General features: G+C 34.1%; 2 protein-coding genes across 3 annotated transcripts; one reads left to right on the forward strand and one right to left on the reverse strand.

Annotated features, from left to right (window-relative positions):
• Positions 1–1,068: 1,068 nt before the first annotated feature.
• Positions 1,069–6,024, reverse strand: LOC142338656 (uncharacterized). Of its 2 annotated transcripts, none has more exons than XM_075388504.1 (3): positions 5,823–6,009; positions 3,192–3,352; positions 1,069–1,431 (listed from the first exon to the last, which is right to left on the reverse strand). In XM_075388504.1, the coding sequence occupies exons 1-3, from the start codon at positions 5,890–5,892 to the stop codon at positions 1,117–1,119; spliced, it is 546 nt and encodes a 181-aa protein (XP_075244619.1). In that variant the 5' UTR covers positions 5,893–6,009; the 3' UTR covers positions 1,069–1,116. The 2 variants fall into 2 exon arrangements, with proteins under 2 accessions (XP_075244619.1, XP_075244620.1); XM_075388505.1 differs by having other exon boundaries at positions 1,206–1,339; positions 5,823–6,024.
• A 5,129-nt stretch (positions 6,025–11,153) lies between these two features.
• LOC142338657 (uncharacterized) lies at positions 11,154–13,635 on the forward strand. Its single transcript, XM_075388506.1, has 4 exons — positions 11,154–11,835; positions 12,213–12,407; positions 12,671–12,905; positions 13,234–13,635. The coding sequence occupies exons 1-3, from the start codon at positions 11,521–11,523 to the stop codon at positions 12,686–12,688; spliced, it is 528 nt and encodes a 175-aa protein (XP_075244621.1). The 5' UTR covers positions 11,154–11,520; the 3' UTR covers positions 12,689–12,905; positions 13,234–13,635.
• The last annotated feature ends 899 nt before the right edge of the window (positions 13,636–14,534 follow it).

Consider the following 14,534-nt stretch of genomic DNA (forward strand, 5'->3'; position numbering starts at 1 on the left):
TAGTTTTTCTATAATTTAAAAATTAATATGCTTCCTTTTCAAACATAATAATGGAGTTTTCATTTTTTGCTGTTTGTTTTTTAAAGCCCTTCTTAAAACAAAAGTATTTCGTTTCACCACATATGGAAACAGTAGGAGGAAGTTGATTATCATAAGTTGCGGAATTTTTGTGGTCGCAAAACATCTTGAATTTCAACAAAATTGTTCCAATTTCAGACTTGTTATTGTTATTGTCGTCAAACAAATTCCACTTGTGGCTTTTTAAACAATTTATCCCCTTTTAAGTCAATTATTGTTCAAATTTAAGACAAAAGTAGCCTGGATGAATAGGTGAAATTTAAGCGATTAAATAATTTTAAGCGGCCAATTTGTATTGTAAATAGGTGGCATAGGGCGTATATATAATAATCCCTGAGGTAATTTAGGAATAACAAAATGAGTGGAGTTTATAGTTATTATAGCGCTAGTTAGTCCAGTTTATAAATCATAACTAAAGGGCAGATAAGGTTGAGATATGATCCATCTATATCTAATTTAGGCATAAAAGTCTTACGCTGTTTTGATTTTTGTTCCGAGGGAATGATTTCAATCCATAATCAATTGTATTTGTAGATAAAGGGAAAAAATTGTCGATATTTTTATGCTCTATTCTTAATTGTCCAGGGAGGTAAAAAGATAGCAATTCGATTGGAAATAATTTCTCAATAATTAAGCATTAAAAGTTGCTTCAAAAAAGAAGACAATTACTTTAAAAACGAAGCAGGTAACTGGGTCAGACGAAGAAAATTGGAAGAATTAGAGAAAAATATCCAAAAATCAATTCAAGTGATTGATAAAAACTGTTACCAAAAATTTTTGCGCGTGAAGCAAATTTCGGAAACAAACAAAACCGCAGAAATGTGTGGATTTTCTCATTATAGCCCCCCCCCCCCACCCCCAAAAAAATAAAACCAGTTATTATACTATAAATATGGCTATCAAATGGGCTTTATTATCTAGCCCCCTAAGCATGACGGCTGTATGTAAAAGAGATTATTTTTTTCTAAGTTGAACGCTTCGTTTAACCTAGGATGTAAATAAGAACTGAAAAGATCTTATTCTGTTCAATTCTAAATTTCAGTTTGTCGTTGTTTCCGCAGACTCCCCATTTTCAAACACGTTAGTCATTGACGTCCCACTTTCTGACGTGTTAGCTGCTGAAATATTATCAATGTCCCACTGCGAAACCAAAGTTTCAACTTCCAAACTAGAACTCCTCAAATGACCTCTAAAGTTGACCTCAACTGGCAGATGTCTGTGACCTCTTCGGTGACGTCTGTTGTTGGGTTGTCTGTTTGACCTTGAAAAGTGGGCGACTATTGAGGGGTAAATTGCGACAATGAGGATTATGACCGTGACGTAGACTGTAAGTTTATCAGACGAGTACCGATGCTAGGCTCAAAAAGCAACTAGTTCAAGAGCAAATTTAAAGAGCCAGAACCTGATCAGAATTTAGCAATAACTTTCCTAAAACCAAAATGATGAAAGTATTCGTGTTACTGATTCAAAAACCAGGTGTCAAAAATTCCAACAGAACCAACTTTTTTAACACCTGGTTCCTGGGAGTTACGCTGGCTGATTATTTTCCCCCTAATCAGTTGATTGAAACTAACTGTACCTCAGGTTATGCGGGACTGTAATATACCTAGTTAAGGTGAATAACCTCATTCGCCTTAATCTATGCCCAACCTACACCCAAAAGTCTGTAAGGCTTCAGTCAAAAATAGTATTTTATTATATTTTTTTTATTTTAGCAGACTAAGATTGCAAACAAGATTTTGAAAAAAAACTTTGTCTCCGAATCTCCATCTTATTAAATTTTATCAGATCTTACCAAACCAGAAAAGATGATACATAGTTCAAAACGTAGCCGACAGATTGCCGGAATAGCTGCGAAAGAAAAGACCTGCGTGCCATATAATAGAGATAGAAACAGATACAGATCTAAATTGAAAAAAAAAATCGACGCCGCTCAAAAAAACTAGGTAAAAAACATTCAGCGATAAATTAATAAAGCTTGTTAAAATTCATTCCGCAGAAGCCTCTTATTAGGGACCTATACTGCCTGCACATAGGAGTTCCTTTGACCTTAAACAAATTCAAATTAAACTTAAGTTTTAAAGTGCAAAAGTCATTTTATTGAGTGAGCTAAGTCACGTATGATCAAAATCTAATCACGCAAATAACCTAAAAACTTTTGCTAAAGCGAGTGAGAAATGACGTCGAGCGCGCAAACGCCGATAGTGAGAGGAAGAAGTCATTCAGAAAATATGACTTTTTCAGCTTTGCTGTGTGAACAAATGTAAAACGAAAAAAGAGCGTCAGACGACGAAACAAAAAAAACATAGCAGGACAAGTCCCTACGAACAATTCAAAGAATTTTCATTGACTAAACAAACATCTAGACCTAAAAAGGAGTATGAGCGAATTGGAAAAACCATTTTATAAAAATTCAGATAAAAAAATTTAAAAAAAAAACAGAAAATCAATGTCAAAATGTCGCATGTCAAGAAAAAAAATCATCAGCGAGAAATGGAAATTTGGTTCATACAAAAAATTAGGCCTAGAATGAACTTTGAATGGATTGGGATAACCATTTAGAAAAAAATCCGATCTAAAAATTAAAAAAAACAGTAAAAATCAAAGTGAAATTGCCGCATGTGAACAAAAAACCACTACCGAGAGAGCGAATTTTTGTTCAAACACCGTTTTCTCACTCTATTTTAAAATTAGAGCGAAAAAATTTCACGCCGCAAAACCACTCGCTTTTTCTCTCCATTTCCTGTTTCGGCGTGACCAAAATCACCACTCCAATTTACTTCAAAAATCATGAAAATGTGTGAACAGATCTTAAAAAAAAGACAGCGCCCCAATACAATTCAAATTCTTTGAATTGTAAAAAACCAAGAGCACCGCAATATAGCTTCGCTCAGCTTACAGCTTCGCAGCTATAAAAACATGATAGGAAATATTTAGCTCTTATACGGTAAGGTTTTTTCTAATGCAGATTTTTGAGTCATTTTATTTTAAAAAATGCCTTGCAAAGTCTTAGCTAAGCAACGCAATCTATCAAAAAGTGTACTTTTTCAGAAACTGAAAATGGTCGATACATTGGGAATTGGTCTCCTTTGGGATTGTAAAAAGTTTGCTGCCTTTTGATTCTCCGGGTCAACAGATGCGAGCAGCATATGGAAAAACATCCTCTGGGATAGAGTGGTCAGGATGTATCCTAGCAACATGCTGCTCCTCTCTTCATTCTCAATCACCTCGAAGCCCCGATCACGCCCTCCTCCGCCCCAGCCTCTCTCCTCACCTAGGGTTAAATGGGAACTTCGATTAAAAGACCGTTTCCTGCACCCCAGCTTAAGCGCTTTTATGAACGGTCTTTCGAAAAAAGAAATTAATCTCTTCAGCTCCAACAGAGAACCTGGGGATGTGTTTAAAAGCTTCGTGTCAGCAAATTTGATATTGGCTTCATGTCAGCAAAGTTTTTTGTGAATTTTAATCAGATTCAATAAACGTTATGGAAAATAATTGCGTAGAAAATTTGAAAGATTTGCGATTTTAGCGGTAAATTTTTTATCTTCACAGCTTAAGCCGCTTGATAAACTTTTCGCCACTAAAAACCACGAACCTTACGAATATTCAACGCAAACAATTTAGAGTGATCATTAGCAGTAAATTGACGTGAGATTGGGGATAACTCTTTTCTAGAGAAACTACCTCTAAAATAATCGATGTTTTATACTGACTATACATAGGGGATCTCTGACAATGAGTGTGAATTGAGTTGGGTAGCTCCATGTTCCGATTAAAATACACGAATTTCAAAAAATATTATTCGCTTAGATGTAACTGGAAACAGATGAATATCTTACTGTTTATAGTGAATATTTTTTTGAAATCGATTTTATTTGCGTTCAAGAAGAACGAAAAATAAAGACAAATTAATTTATTTTTTTTAGCAAAAAACCGACATCAAAGCCGTTAAAGCAACAGGCAAGGCACAAAAAACCTTTCATATGTTTAATTGTGCTTTTCGTGAACAACATTAAAATGATTTGCGACCTGTAATAAATGAGACTAGGTAGAATGTTGCGAATATAAAAAAAAGACTCAACATTTTTTTTTCAAAATAATTGATTTCAAAGTCACGAAAAACTTTAGCTATGCCAAGAAAAAGTTAATAGGTAAAAACAAAAATAGGTAATTAGGTTTTTTTTTCAATCATAGGGAGCTGCTAAGATGGCAAGGATCACAAATTAATCTGGCGACTACGAAAAAAAAGCGACAAATAAAGAAAAAAAACTCCATTAAACTCTGCTAGAAGACGGAGTCGAAATAGTTAAAACCATATTCTATTTAATGAAAAACCGATGTTTTTTGTTGTGCCCCATTTTAAACGCCAATAATGTGATATCTAAATTGTGAATAATGGCACAAGACAAGAAAAAGAACCTCAAAAACGGGAAAACGTTAAAAAAAATATCAAAATAATTTTTGTGAAGTTTTGTAGTACCAACGCAGAAAAACGATTACTTAAAACGTAAAAACGCAAAGGATATTAAAGGTTTTTTACTGCCCTCAACGCATTCACTGCTATCCTTACATCTTTTTGCAGTAATTTCTGAGGTAATGATGTTTGGTAAATTTAGCGATAAATATTTATAAGATTTGCGGTTGATAGCGGTGAATTATTTTTTTCACCACTTTCAACGCATTCACCGCTATTCTTACATTTTTTGCAACACTTTCTGCCGTGAAGATATTTGGTATAAAATTAGCGATGAATGTTTGTGAGATTCGCGGTTCTTTGCGGTGAATTCTTCTCTTGCAAACGCATTCATCGCCTTCAACGCTAAAAATTGCAATTCTTGCATCTTTTCACCGTAATCACCGCAACTGTTACATTTATAAAAGCGATTTTAAGCATTGACACCTCGACCCGGGAGGGTCGGTTATACTTCACATGGAATTAAGGTGGCAAACATATTTTGGAAGTAATTGGAGAAATTACGCACTTTAAGCGCATATAATTTCGGGATCTTTTCCGTTTGTGCCATTTTTTTACATATGTAATGATGCGTACTCTTCGAAAGACAAAAAAATGAAATGAAAGCCTTCAAACTAAATAACTTTAGACTTTTCAAACTTAGGGAAACTGAAATGTAAACCATGAACTTATAGCATGACAGTTTTCTGCGCCATACTTATTTTTGGGCGATGGATCTTTTCCGTTTATAACCCCCCCCCCCTGACTACGCTATGCACCCCACAGTTACAAAGCAGGTGCCCTTTGATAGTAAATAATTATGTAAAAAAAGTGGATCTTTTCCGTTTGTGCCCCCCTCCCCATCTTAGTGGGCGCATATTATTTGCACCCCCCAGACGCACGTCTCATATTTTTACATAATGATTTAGTATGTAATGGCACGTGTTCTGTAACTGGGGGGCGCATAACGTACTGGGGGGGCACAAACGGAAAATATTCAAAAAGTACGTGCCTCTGGTGGTCAAAAGATATACACCCACCTACTAAGCTGTCACAAACGGAATAGATCCTGGGCGTCTATAGTAGCAACAAAATAAGGATCTTTTCCGTTTGTGCCCCCCCCAATACGTTATGCGCCCCCCAGTTACAGAGCACGTGCCATTACATAGTAAACCATTATGTAAAAATATCGCACGTGCGTCTGGGGGGTGCAAATAATATGCGCCCACTAAGCTGGGGGGGGGGGGGGGGCACAAACGGAAAAGATCCCAAAATAAATTTAAGTGCTCACCATCTTCATCATCGTCTACCCTTCCTCTTGCAAGGTACATTGGGAAGAAAACGTCCTCAACTATATCCATCACAATGCTTAGTTACAATTATCACTTTCTGATTTTTAATAAGAAAAACTTGGTTAAGTTGGTGCGCTTGGTCTTGGTTCTAAGCTTAAATTGTTACTATGGTGTTTTTATTTTGACATGCTTTTACCTATTTTTGCACATGCTTCAAAATGTGGTTTGTAACACCTCGGATCTGTACTGCCAATTGCCCCCCAAACAGCTGATGCATATTATTCTCCGGATATTTTCCGTTTGTGCCCTATTCTCCACCGAAATTCCCAATTGCACGTGAAAACTTGAACAAGCCGATCCTTTTTTGGGAGGGGGGGTTGGTTTTTTTTAAAAAATGTTTTTTTTTAAAAAAAAGGGGATCTTTTCCGTTTGTGCCCCCCCCCCCCCCCCCCCAGCTTAGTGGGCGCATATTATTTGCACCCCCCAGACGCACGTGCAATAATTTTACATAACGATTTACTACGTAATGAAACGTGCTCTGTAACTGGGGGGTGCATAACGTACTGGGGGGGGGGGGGGGCACAAACGGAAAAGATCCAAAAAGGGACATACCCATTAACCCATTACTGCTCCCCACAAGAATATAGCCCCATGTTATGGCATGTTCATCATGAGTGCGGGCGGTGGCTGTACGCTTTATGACCACTAAGGGGGGGGGGGGGTCCTATATGGGGAGAGAAAGACCGAAAAGATAAAAGTTGTCTTTAAACTGAACTCAAGAAAATGGTCCAAGAATAGCGTCAACTACTCTAAAAATTAAAAACGCAAAAAAAATGAAAGTTCTCTTCAACCTTTTTTGCATTGTTATGATTACAAACACGAATAAAGAAAACCGAATTGAATAGAAGTGTGAATTTATAATTTAAATTAATTGCCTTGAGCCAAATTAATTTTTTCTTAGCTCATAAATATCATACATTCATAACTCAATTTTTTTCATAACTAAAAATGATATAACTTGTCAAACGTTTTTAGAGTTGACAATTGTTGCTACCGTCAATTAACAATAAAATTGATGCAGTCAGATCGGCTGCATAAAATGACAAAAGCAGAACTTTAGAAATAAAGAACTGTGTTTTCTTTTTCTGCAAAAAAGTTATACGAAAACAGTATGCCAAATTATGGTTAAAAATTGGTGTGAAGTTAACGGCCTGCATCAAAATTCAAACAAATTTCAACAAATATTGGTCGTCACTATTTCTCAGTAATGAAGAGCATTTTTTCGCTGCAAGTTTTCAAATTGTCTTTTTTTGGGCAGAGAGTAAAATTTTCTTTGCTGTAATTTATTCAAGATTTTGTTAAAGAAAGTTCTAGATGAATCTTATCACTCCACGGCAAATAATAATAAAGCGTAGATTTTGAAGTTGTTACAGTGAAATTCATTATAATAAGTTTTTTGCTGTTTGTTTTTGCTGTTTTTTAATACCATATATTGTCTTGACTACAAGCCAAACTGTAAAATAATACCAGTGAACATATTTTGATCTCCAAATGAAAAACTTATTGCATCAACCAATAAAGTTTAGAGCCATTTTTTTATTACAATAGTGTTGTGACGGAAAAAATTTTATGTTTCATTATGTTTTCTTAAATTTTTATTATTCTAATGTTGTTTGATATTGAAATTTTGTTTCCACTGCAAAATCAACAAGTAATTGTTTCAAAGATAAAAACTTTAAAAATTTCAATTTTTGTGTTAACTGCACACAGACATATTCAAAGTTAAAGTTCTCTTGCCCTGAAAACGCTACCAGACATTAATGGTTGTCCGTCCATTGACGTCTGAAATTTTGAAAAACTTAAAATGTTTGGATTTTGTTCACTTATTGATCAATAGATAACTGTAAATATCTTACAAAGGTAATGTAATAGATCCTAAAAATAGCAAAATTGGTATTAAACATGTAATGTCCGACAAATTCGACTGACAATTAATTGTATTGATTCGTAATCATCATCGCACTCGCTGATTTGAAGCATACTATGAAAATGAAAATGATATTATATTCTATTCTCTCTTTTCAAAATTCAAACTGTATTTTTGATAATGTCTGGTAATATTATTAGAGACCCAATTCTAAACAAGCAAAGCGGTCAAGAAAGTGCAAACTTCAATAGCAGAATAAAGTTTATATACCGAAAAAGATGTGTGAAAGAGACGCGATCTTCGTAAATTTAAGGTTGCTATTCGCAATGACAAATAAACAAACAAATTGACGAGAAGGCAGAAGAAGTACTTCAAATAAACCAAACTTTCAATAAACTTTGATTTAGTTCTGTTAGTTAATTTTTCTATTTTTGAAAGTAATGTATTTTAAACATAATTGCTGGTCGAAACCAAGGTGGCCGCTTTGAAAAAAAAACTAAGCCCAGGACTGATATTTCAATTGTTGGATTGGAAATTTGTTTAGATCACAATTTACCTATTTCTATTTTACGGAAACTCAGCTCACACAATGCTGTTATCCCAACACTCTAATTTACCCAATGTCATTTCACTCAATGTCCTTTTACCCAATGCCAATTCGTCTAAAGGAAAGGTTATCAATTTTGAGAGTTAACCGTTATCTTTGATCTGACTGTAATTAATAATTTTTTAATGTCCAAAGCAAAGTGCACGAAACAAAATACACAGCATAAATAGAACGGCTCTATCATAGTTCAAAGGAAATGACGTCAATTATGCATTACAAATGCATAAACCAGAGCCTAAATTTCAGCAAAAAACTCAATGAACTAAAAGGCAGCTTTTACGTCAACGTATCTTTTAGGTCAAGGACAATTTTTTATAAAGGCGGTGTTCTGGTCACTTGAGTTCTAAAATGAGTGCAATACAATATTTAGAACAAAATTGGCGCTAATTGTCAAGCACAGTTGTTGAGTGGCTAGTACACGTTGTCTGACCAGCAAACGCCGCAGTTCATTTCCCATTGAAGAGAAATATTCTCATAAATCACAAAAAATTATTGCATAAAAGCACACAGGGAATACAAAATTTGGAAATGTAGAAAACTAGTCAAAATCGGAGAAGTCAATTGGGATGGTCGTTAGAAAAGAAGGATGAAGGAATGACTGGTATCCATCATCTGTACTGTCTAAAAAGACCCTTCTAGTTTTTCTAATTTTTGAGTTATTTAATTTTTCAAATTATTTTTGACAAATACAAATGAGAAGAGCTCACAAAAGCCAATGAAGAATACGAGTTGGTATTTAAGGCCAGAGATCGCAGATAAGTTATACCATCTGTTTTGAGGTTGTTTACATTTTTTTTATCGTTCTCAATTCTCACCCGATACTTTTTGTGTCTATAGTTCTCATTTCCACTCGCCGAATTATTGATTTTAAATTTTGGTTTGTGGCGCAAATCTTTCTCAAAAAATTTCTGATGTTGGGATCATTGCTTCTAAAAAGTGTTGTCACGTCCCAGTGCTGACCTTCTACATTGTTTTTTGTCCTAGCTAAGCACTCAGCTGCATTTCTGCTGTAATTCAGAGCTGCAAGATGTAGTCTTATGTCTTGCATCAATTGTCTCACTTGCAATATAGGTCTTTTGGAGTTTTTAAGTAAGATCGTCAATCATTTGTGAAGATTCTTGTTGTAATTTGAAGACCTCCGAAAAGGCCGAAACATTATACTGCGGAACAAAGCTAAAACCTGATATCATTAGCTTGGCAAATGCCAGTTCTGCAAAGTGTTCGTACAATTTTTTGAGGCGGTTTTCAGATGTTTTTCATATGTGTAATTTTGAGGCGGATTTCAGTCATTTTGAATTTGTTTAATTTCTTCTTTGAACACTTCCCAAACCTTGTTATTTTAGTTTTTACTTTCTTGTGAAGAAAGTTATCGTCAATGACCAGAGTCAATCTATCTTACAGGGACGTACACCAAGTAAGTGCACTCATTTTATGTGCATAACTTTGTTAGAATTTTTGTTCGGAATAATGCTGTGTTAATTTTGACGGTTGCCTAATTAATCAGACTAAACTGTTTATTGTATACTTAGGGTAATTATTTTTTTAGTGAAATAGCATTGGGTAAAATGACATTGGGTAAAATGGCATTGGGTAAAATTATATTGGTAAAATGGCAGGTTGGGTAAAATGGCTTTGGGTATAATGGCAATGATTAAAATTGTATTGGGTAAATTGTCCTGGCACCGAAAATTTACTCAAATGATCGCTGTGGAAACTGAAATCCTAATTCAATATTTATAATATTTAAATGCATTCATAGGAAAATCAGCCGTGAAGAGGTGATCCAGACAAAATTTAAATGTCATGAGTAGTTTTCCGTGCATCATGCTTTCATCAATTTTGCCTTTCTCTAACACAGTTTCCTAGCTTTTACCTCACTGAAAATTGGCTACGATCAGCTTTTTTGAATCGCACAGAATTCAACCAAATATTTGATGTACTTATTGCAACCAAAATTTGGTGCTTTCACTAAGACAAACTAATTTTGCACAGTTGAGGGCACTATTAACCCTATCTGTTCTAGTAATTGCCTGACCCATTAGTTTGATGGAGGACCAAATTTTATGTACATATTACAGATCTCATGACCTCTTTATTAATTTGACTTCTTTTCAAGAAACCTTCTTTTCTTGAATTATTTAATAAAATTGCAACAGATCACAGTATTTTTTATTATACTCGAAGAAGTTTCACTAGTTTTTGACTCATTTTTTAAAACCCTTTCTGCAAGGAATTTAAACCGATGTAAAGCGTTTTAGCGTCTTAAAACAGAAACTTCTCCAGAAAAACAACTTTTTTGGTTAGAACTTTAACAGGAAAAGTGCACCAGTTGTTTCTAAATTCTTTCAGGTGTAAAGCTTGCCTGGTAAATCAACATTGTTCTTAATTTCTCAAACCAATTCTTTATCGTTCTGCGATTATTTGTATGGTCTAGTTTTTACTTGTTGTTTGGAGCCTAGAGGCTTTTAAGTTTTATCAACATTGATTCTTGTTGAAGCTTATTTAGAACAATAAAGACACAATTTGGACAGGAAGCAACTTGTTATCTCTTTGCTAATGAGTAATCTTTATTTAATCCCCCGGCTTTATCAAGCAAACAGCCCCCCCCCCCCCCCCCATTTCACTGCCACTGTAGATATTACAACAAGCGCACACAAGCAACGACGCAACACGCGCTGAACCGCTTTTAATCTTTTGTCACTTATCTATTACAAGCTAACACTTGCAGTTAATACTCAACTCTGATTGGCTGAAAAATTTCCCCTTACCTCCCGTCTCTACAGCGCAAAATTTGTGTCATTGTAGCTTGCTGACTTAGCCCAGAATCAGGCGCACATTTACTATATATTATTTCAGAAAAAACAGTAAAAGCAACCCGCAAAACAGGAAATTTTACTCCTTTCCGCTTTGAAAACAAAATTTGAGCATTCTCAGATAAAATAGACTGCGAAACGTTTTAGTGATCGACAAATTCTTTTTTGGTTGCTATTTTTTGCATGTACCGCATATATATTTGACAAAAATACGTTATTGAATAGCAGTCTTTATGAGCTGTGAAATTTAACCAAACTTAATTAGCAAGTTCTGTTGAATTTACCTGGATACCACTTACCAAGCTCGACAAATTTGAAAAACTTGAAAAATTAATTGAAAAATTGCAAAAATGAAAACTTGCCCGACAACTTTACCGATTTGCACTTCAGCCAATGGAAAATTCCAAAAACGATCCGATTTCATTTTGCACCGAATTCAGAACTCAGACATTGCAACTTCTCAAATCACGAAAAAATCAACCCAATCAGCTCAGAAGTACCCACCTTTGCCGACTAGTGTGAACTTGGATTCGCTCCAGACGATTGACGATTGCTACGCGAAGTTGGTGGAGATTGTGCCGAAAGCTCAGGACAAAATGGAAAAGAGCGATTTGATTGGTTGTGTGATTGATTACATAACTCAGTTGGAAGACGAACTTCTTCAGGTAAGATTTCATTCCATATTTTGATTATTTTGAGTTTTCTTGATATTCTTTGTTTTTTAATCTATTTTTTTAATCTATTTATTTAATTTTTTTAAATCTGTTTTCAAAAAAATGAATACCAAAATAATTTCAAAAATTAATACCAAAGTCATTTCGCAGGAATTAGTGCCAAATGTTGTTCGCTTGAAGATTTCAGTTAGTTTATTTATAGCTTGGAGGTTATATGTTGTTGTCATTTCTTATTTTTAATTTTAACTCGGTAGCTTTTTAAGAAAACCGTTTTTAGGAACCGTTAAGTCAATATTTTGTGCTTTTTCCGTATTATTGCCGTATTCGAATTGTTCAATTTGAGTATAGAAATATTGCTTTCATTATAGGTCATGGACTTCGGAAGTGATCTTCGGCTAGACGCAGAGTCGGATTCGGAAGACGAAGATCAAGAAGACGAAGAAGAGTCTAATACAACAGATCACACATCAACTACCTCTCAGCCGATTGACCAGTTAGACGAAAGCGAAAGGATACCTCTCAAAACACTAGACAATATTGTGATGATTGCAAAGCGTAAACAGGTACAAATTTCCACTAAATAAAAAGATTCCATCCCCTAGCTTAAAAATTTTTTATTAGAAAAGCTACAAATTTGAGTTAGAAGAAATTTGAAAAGTACCCTTAACAATTCGATAGCCCGAAGCTATTAAATTCTGTACAATTGAAACATTCTTTGTGTACGATATTCGATTCCAGATTTTCAAATTTACTTTTGAAAGTTATAAATTTATAGTAATTTGTTACATTAATTTTCAATAACAATAACAATTTCATTTTGTTTCAGAATTCTTTCAGCTTATAGAAGTCGAACGAGGAGGTGGAATGGGAGATTATCCTTAGAAAGGAATCCCTAGATTTCAGCCATCCTTTCTTCAGTCGTGTCAGAAGAAAATCAGAATCACTCGAACAGTTCAACAGTCAATACAAAAAAGAAATTTCACTCTTCAGAAGTCATCTGAAAAGTTTCAATTCTGATTTCATCCTGAAACGACTTGGAGTCTCATCTTCGAGCCATGATTGTAAGTTTTTTTTAACGGTTTAGATATTAATTTAATCTAAGGGTTTTGGGGAATGATTTTAACATTCATTGTTAAATTATTAAGAGACACAAACAGGTGTTAATTGCGAGTGTGCTAAATCAAGTCAGTTGATGGTAAAAAGTTAATATTCCGTTGTTCGTAATAGTTTTTTTACTGGCTTATCTTTTACAGTTAACATAAATTTATTGGTTTATGTAATTTTCAAAGAACTGATCGCATATCTTTAAAGGGTTCTACTTTTTCAGATGTGAATAATGATATCGATCAATTTAGTGATATTTCGATTGATTTTTTCTTTTTGTTTTAGTTTTCACGCCGAGATCTGACGCCAGGTTGAAGAAGGATAAATCCATGAGAAACAAACAGACAAACAAAACAAAGAGTGAACAAACAATTAATTGCTGGAAAAATTATTGACTGTACTGAAGAATTCACGCGGCGAGGCTGAGCCTTTTCCCGTTGAAATCAGCCTGGGAAAACATTGAAAAATCAACAAAATGAGTTCCCAGGAAATGTGCTCTCCAAATTATGAATTTCGCACATAAATTATGTTAATCTAATGGTGCTATTTTCTACCATTTTAAAACTGTAGATTAAAATCATTGTGATACAAGTTGCAACTTAACGGGCTTTTAGTTTTACTTTAAATTTGATCACATGTAGAATAGTTTAATCATGTAGTTCTTGGATCGTTTCAACAAAAAGTTCAATTTTTTCTAACTAAATTTCTCTTTCGAAAATAAAATTAAAAATCTATTCAATGCTGAAAGATATACTATAACAAAGCTTATCAAATTTATAAAAACTTATAATATACCAAAACATATAAATGTACCAAATAGATTTATAAATATACCAATACTTATAAATATACCAAATAAATTTATAAATATACCAATACTTATAAATATACCCTATAAATTTATAAATATACCAATCCGTACAAATATACCCTATAAAATTATAAATATACCAAATAAATTTATAAATGTACTAAATCTTACAATAACTTATAGTCGCAGATCAAATTTAGTCAAATATAGTTGCAAATAAAATATCACATTTTTGAAGAAAAAAACATAAATGTTGAAACGATCCTTTTAGTTAATTATAATAATTTATTATCCATTATATAATCTTGATCACAAATCTTGGGTACAGAGGAGGGTGCTAATACATTAGTTGTGCTCGTAGTTTGTGATGAACATATTTGTCATAACTAGCGTGGTTATAACTCATTAGCTGCCCCACCAAGGATCAGATGCTGCCTTGATTGGCTGTCAAACACAGAGCTAAAGCTACTAATTACTACTGCCAAAACTCTGCGGGTCAACCAAGGGTCAAGTTACCTTTTATCAATCGTCACTTTAACCCGAAGCGCAAAAAGTAGTTGAAATACCCTCCTTATTTATTCTGAAATTTTTCTTTCAAACGTTGTATTTTTTGTTACAAAAATGAGGTCCTCAATTGCATTTGAAAAATAATAGCATTTTTGTTGAATTTCTGAAATTTCAACTTCTTTGGTTTGAAAAAAGGGTAGCTAAGTTGCGTTTCGTTACTTTACTTTTCTGTGACTTTTGTGAGAGGTAACTACTGACCTTCTAGAAT

Source organism: Convolutriloba macropyga, chromosome 4, assembly GCF_964194025.1.
Source record: "Convolutriloba macropyga chromosome 4, txConMacr16.3, whole genome shotgun sequence".
NCBI classification, from domain to species: Eukaryota; Metazoa; Xenacoelomorpha; order Acoela; family Convolutidae; genus Convolutriloba; species Convolutriloba macropyga.

Excerpts from the sequence above, each read along its gene's own strand:
- LOC142338656 (XM_075388504.1), bottom strand. The coding sequence starts at position 5,892 with ATGGATATAGTTGAGGACGTTTTCTTCCCAATGTACCTTGCAAGAGGA. Across the intron at positions 3,353-5,822 it reads GGTAGACGATGATGAAGATG|GTGAGGAGAGAGGCTGGGGC; the intron begins GTGAGCACTTAA and ends ATTTAACCCTAG. Across the intron at positions 1,432-3,191 it reads TTGACCCGGAGAATCAAAAG|CATCGGTACTCGTCTGATAA; the intron begins GCAGCAAACTTT and ends TTTTGAGCCTAG.
- LOC142338657 (XM_075388506.1), top strand. The coding sequence starts at position 11,521 with ATGAAAACTTGCCCGACAACTTTACCGATTTGCACTTCAGCCAATGGA. Across the intron at positions 11,836-12,212 it reads TGGAAGACGAACTTCTTCAG|GTCATGGACTTCGGAAGTGA; the intron begins GTAAGATTTCAT and ends CTTTCATTATAG.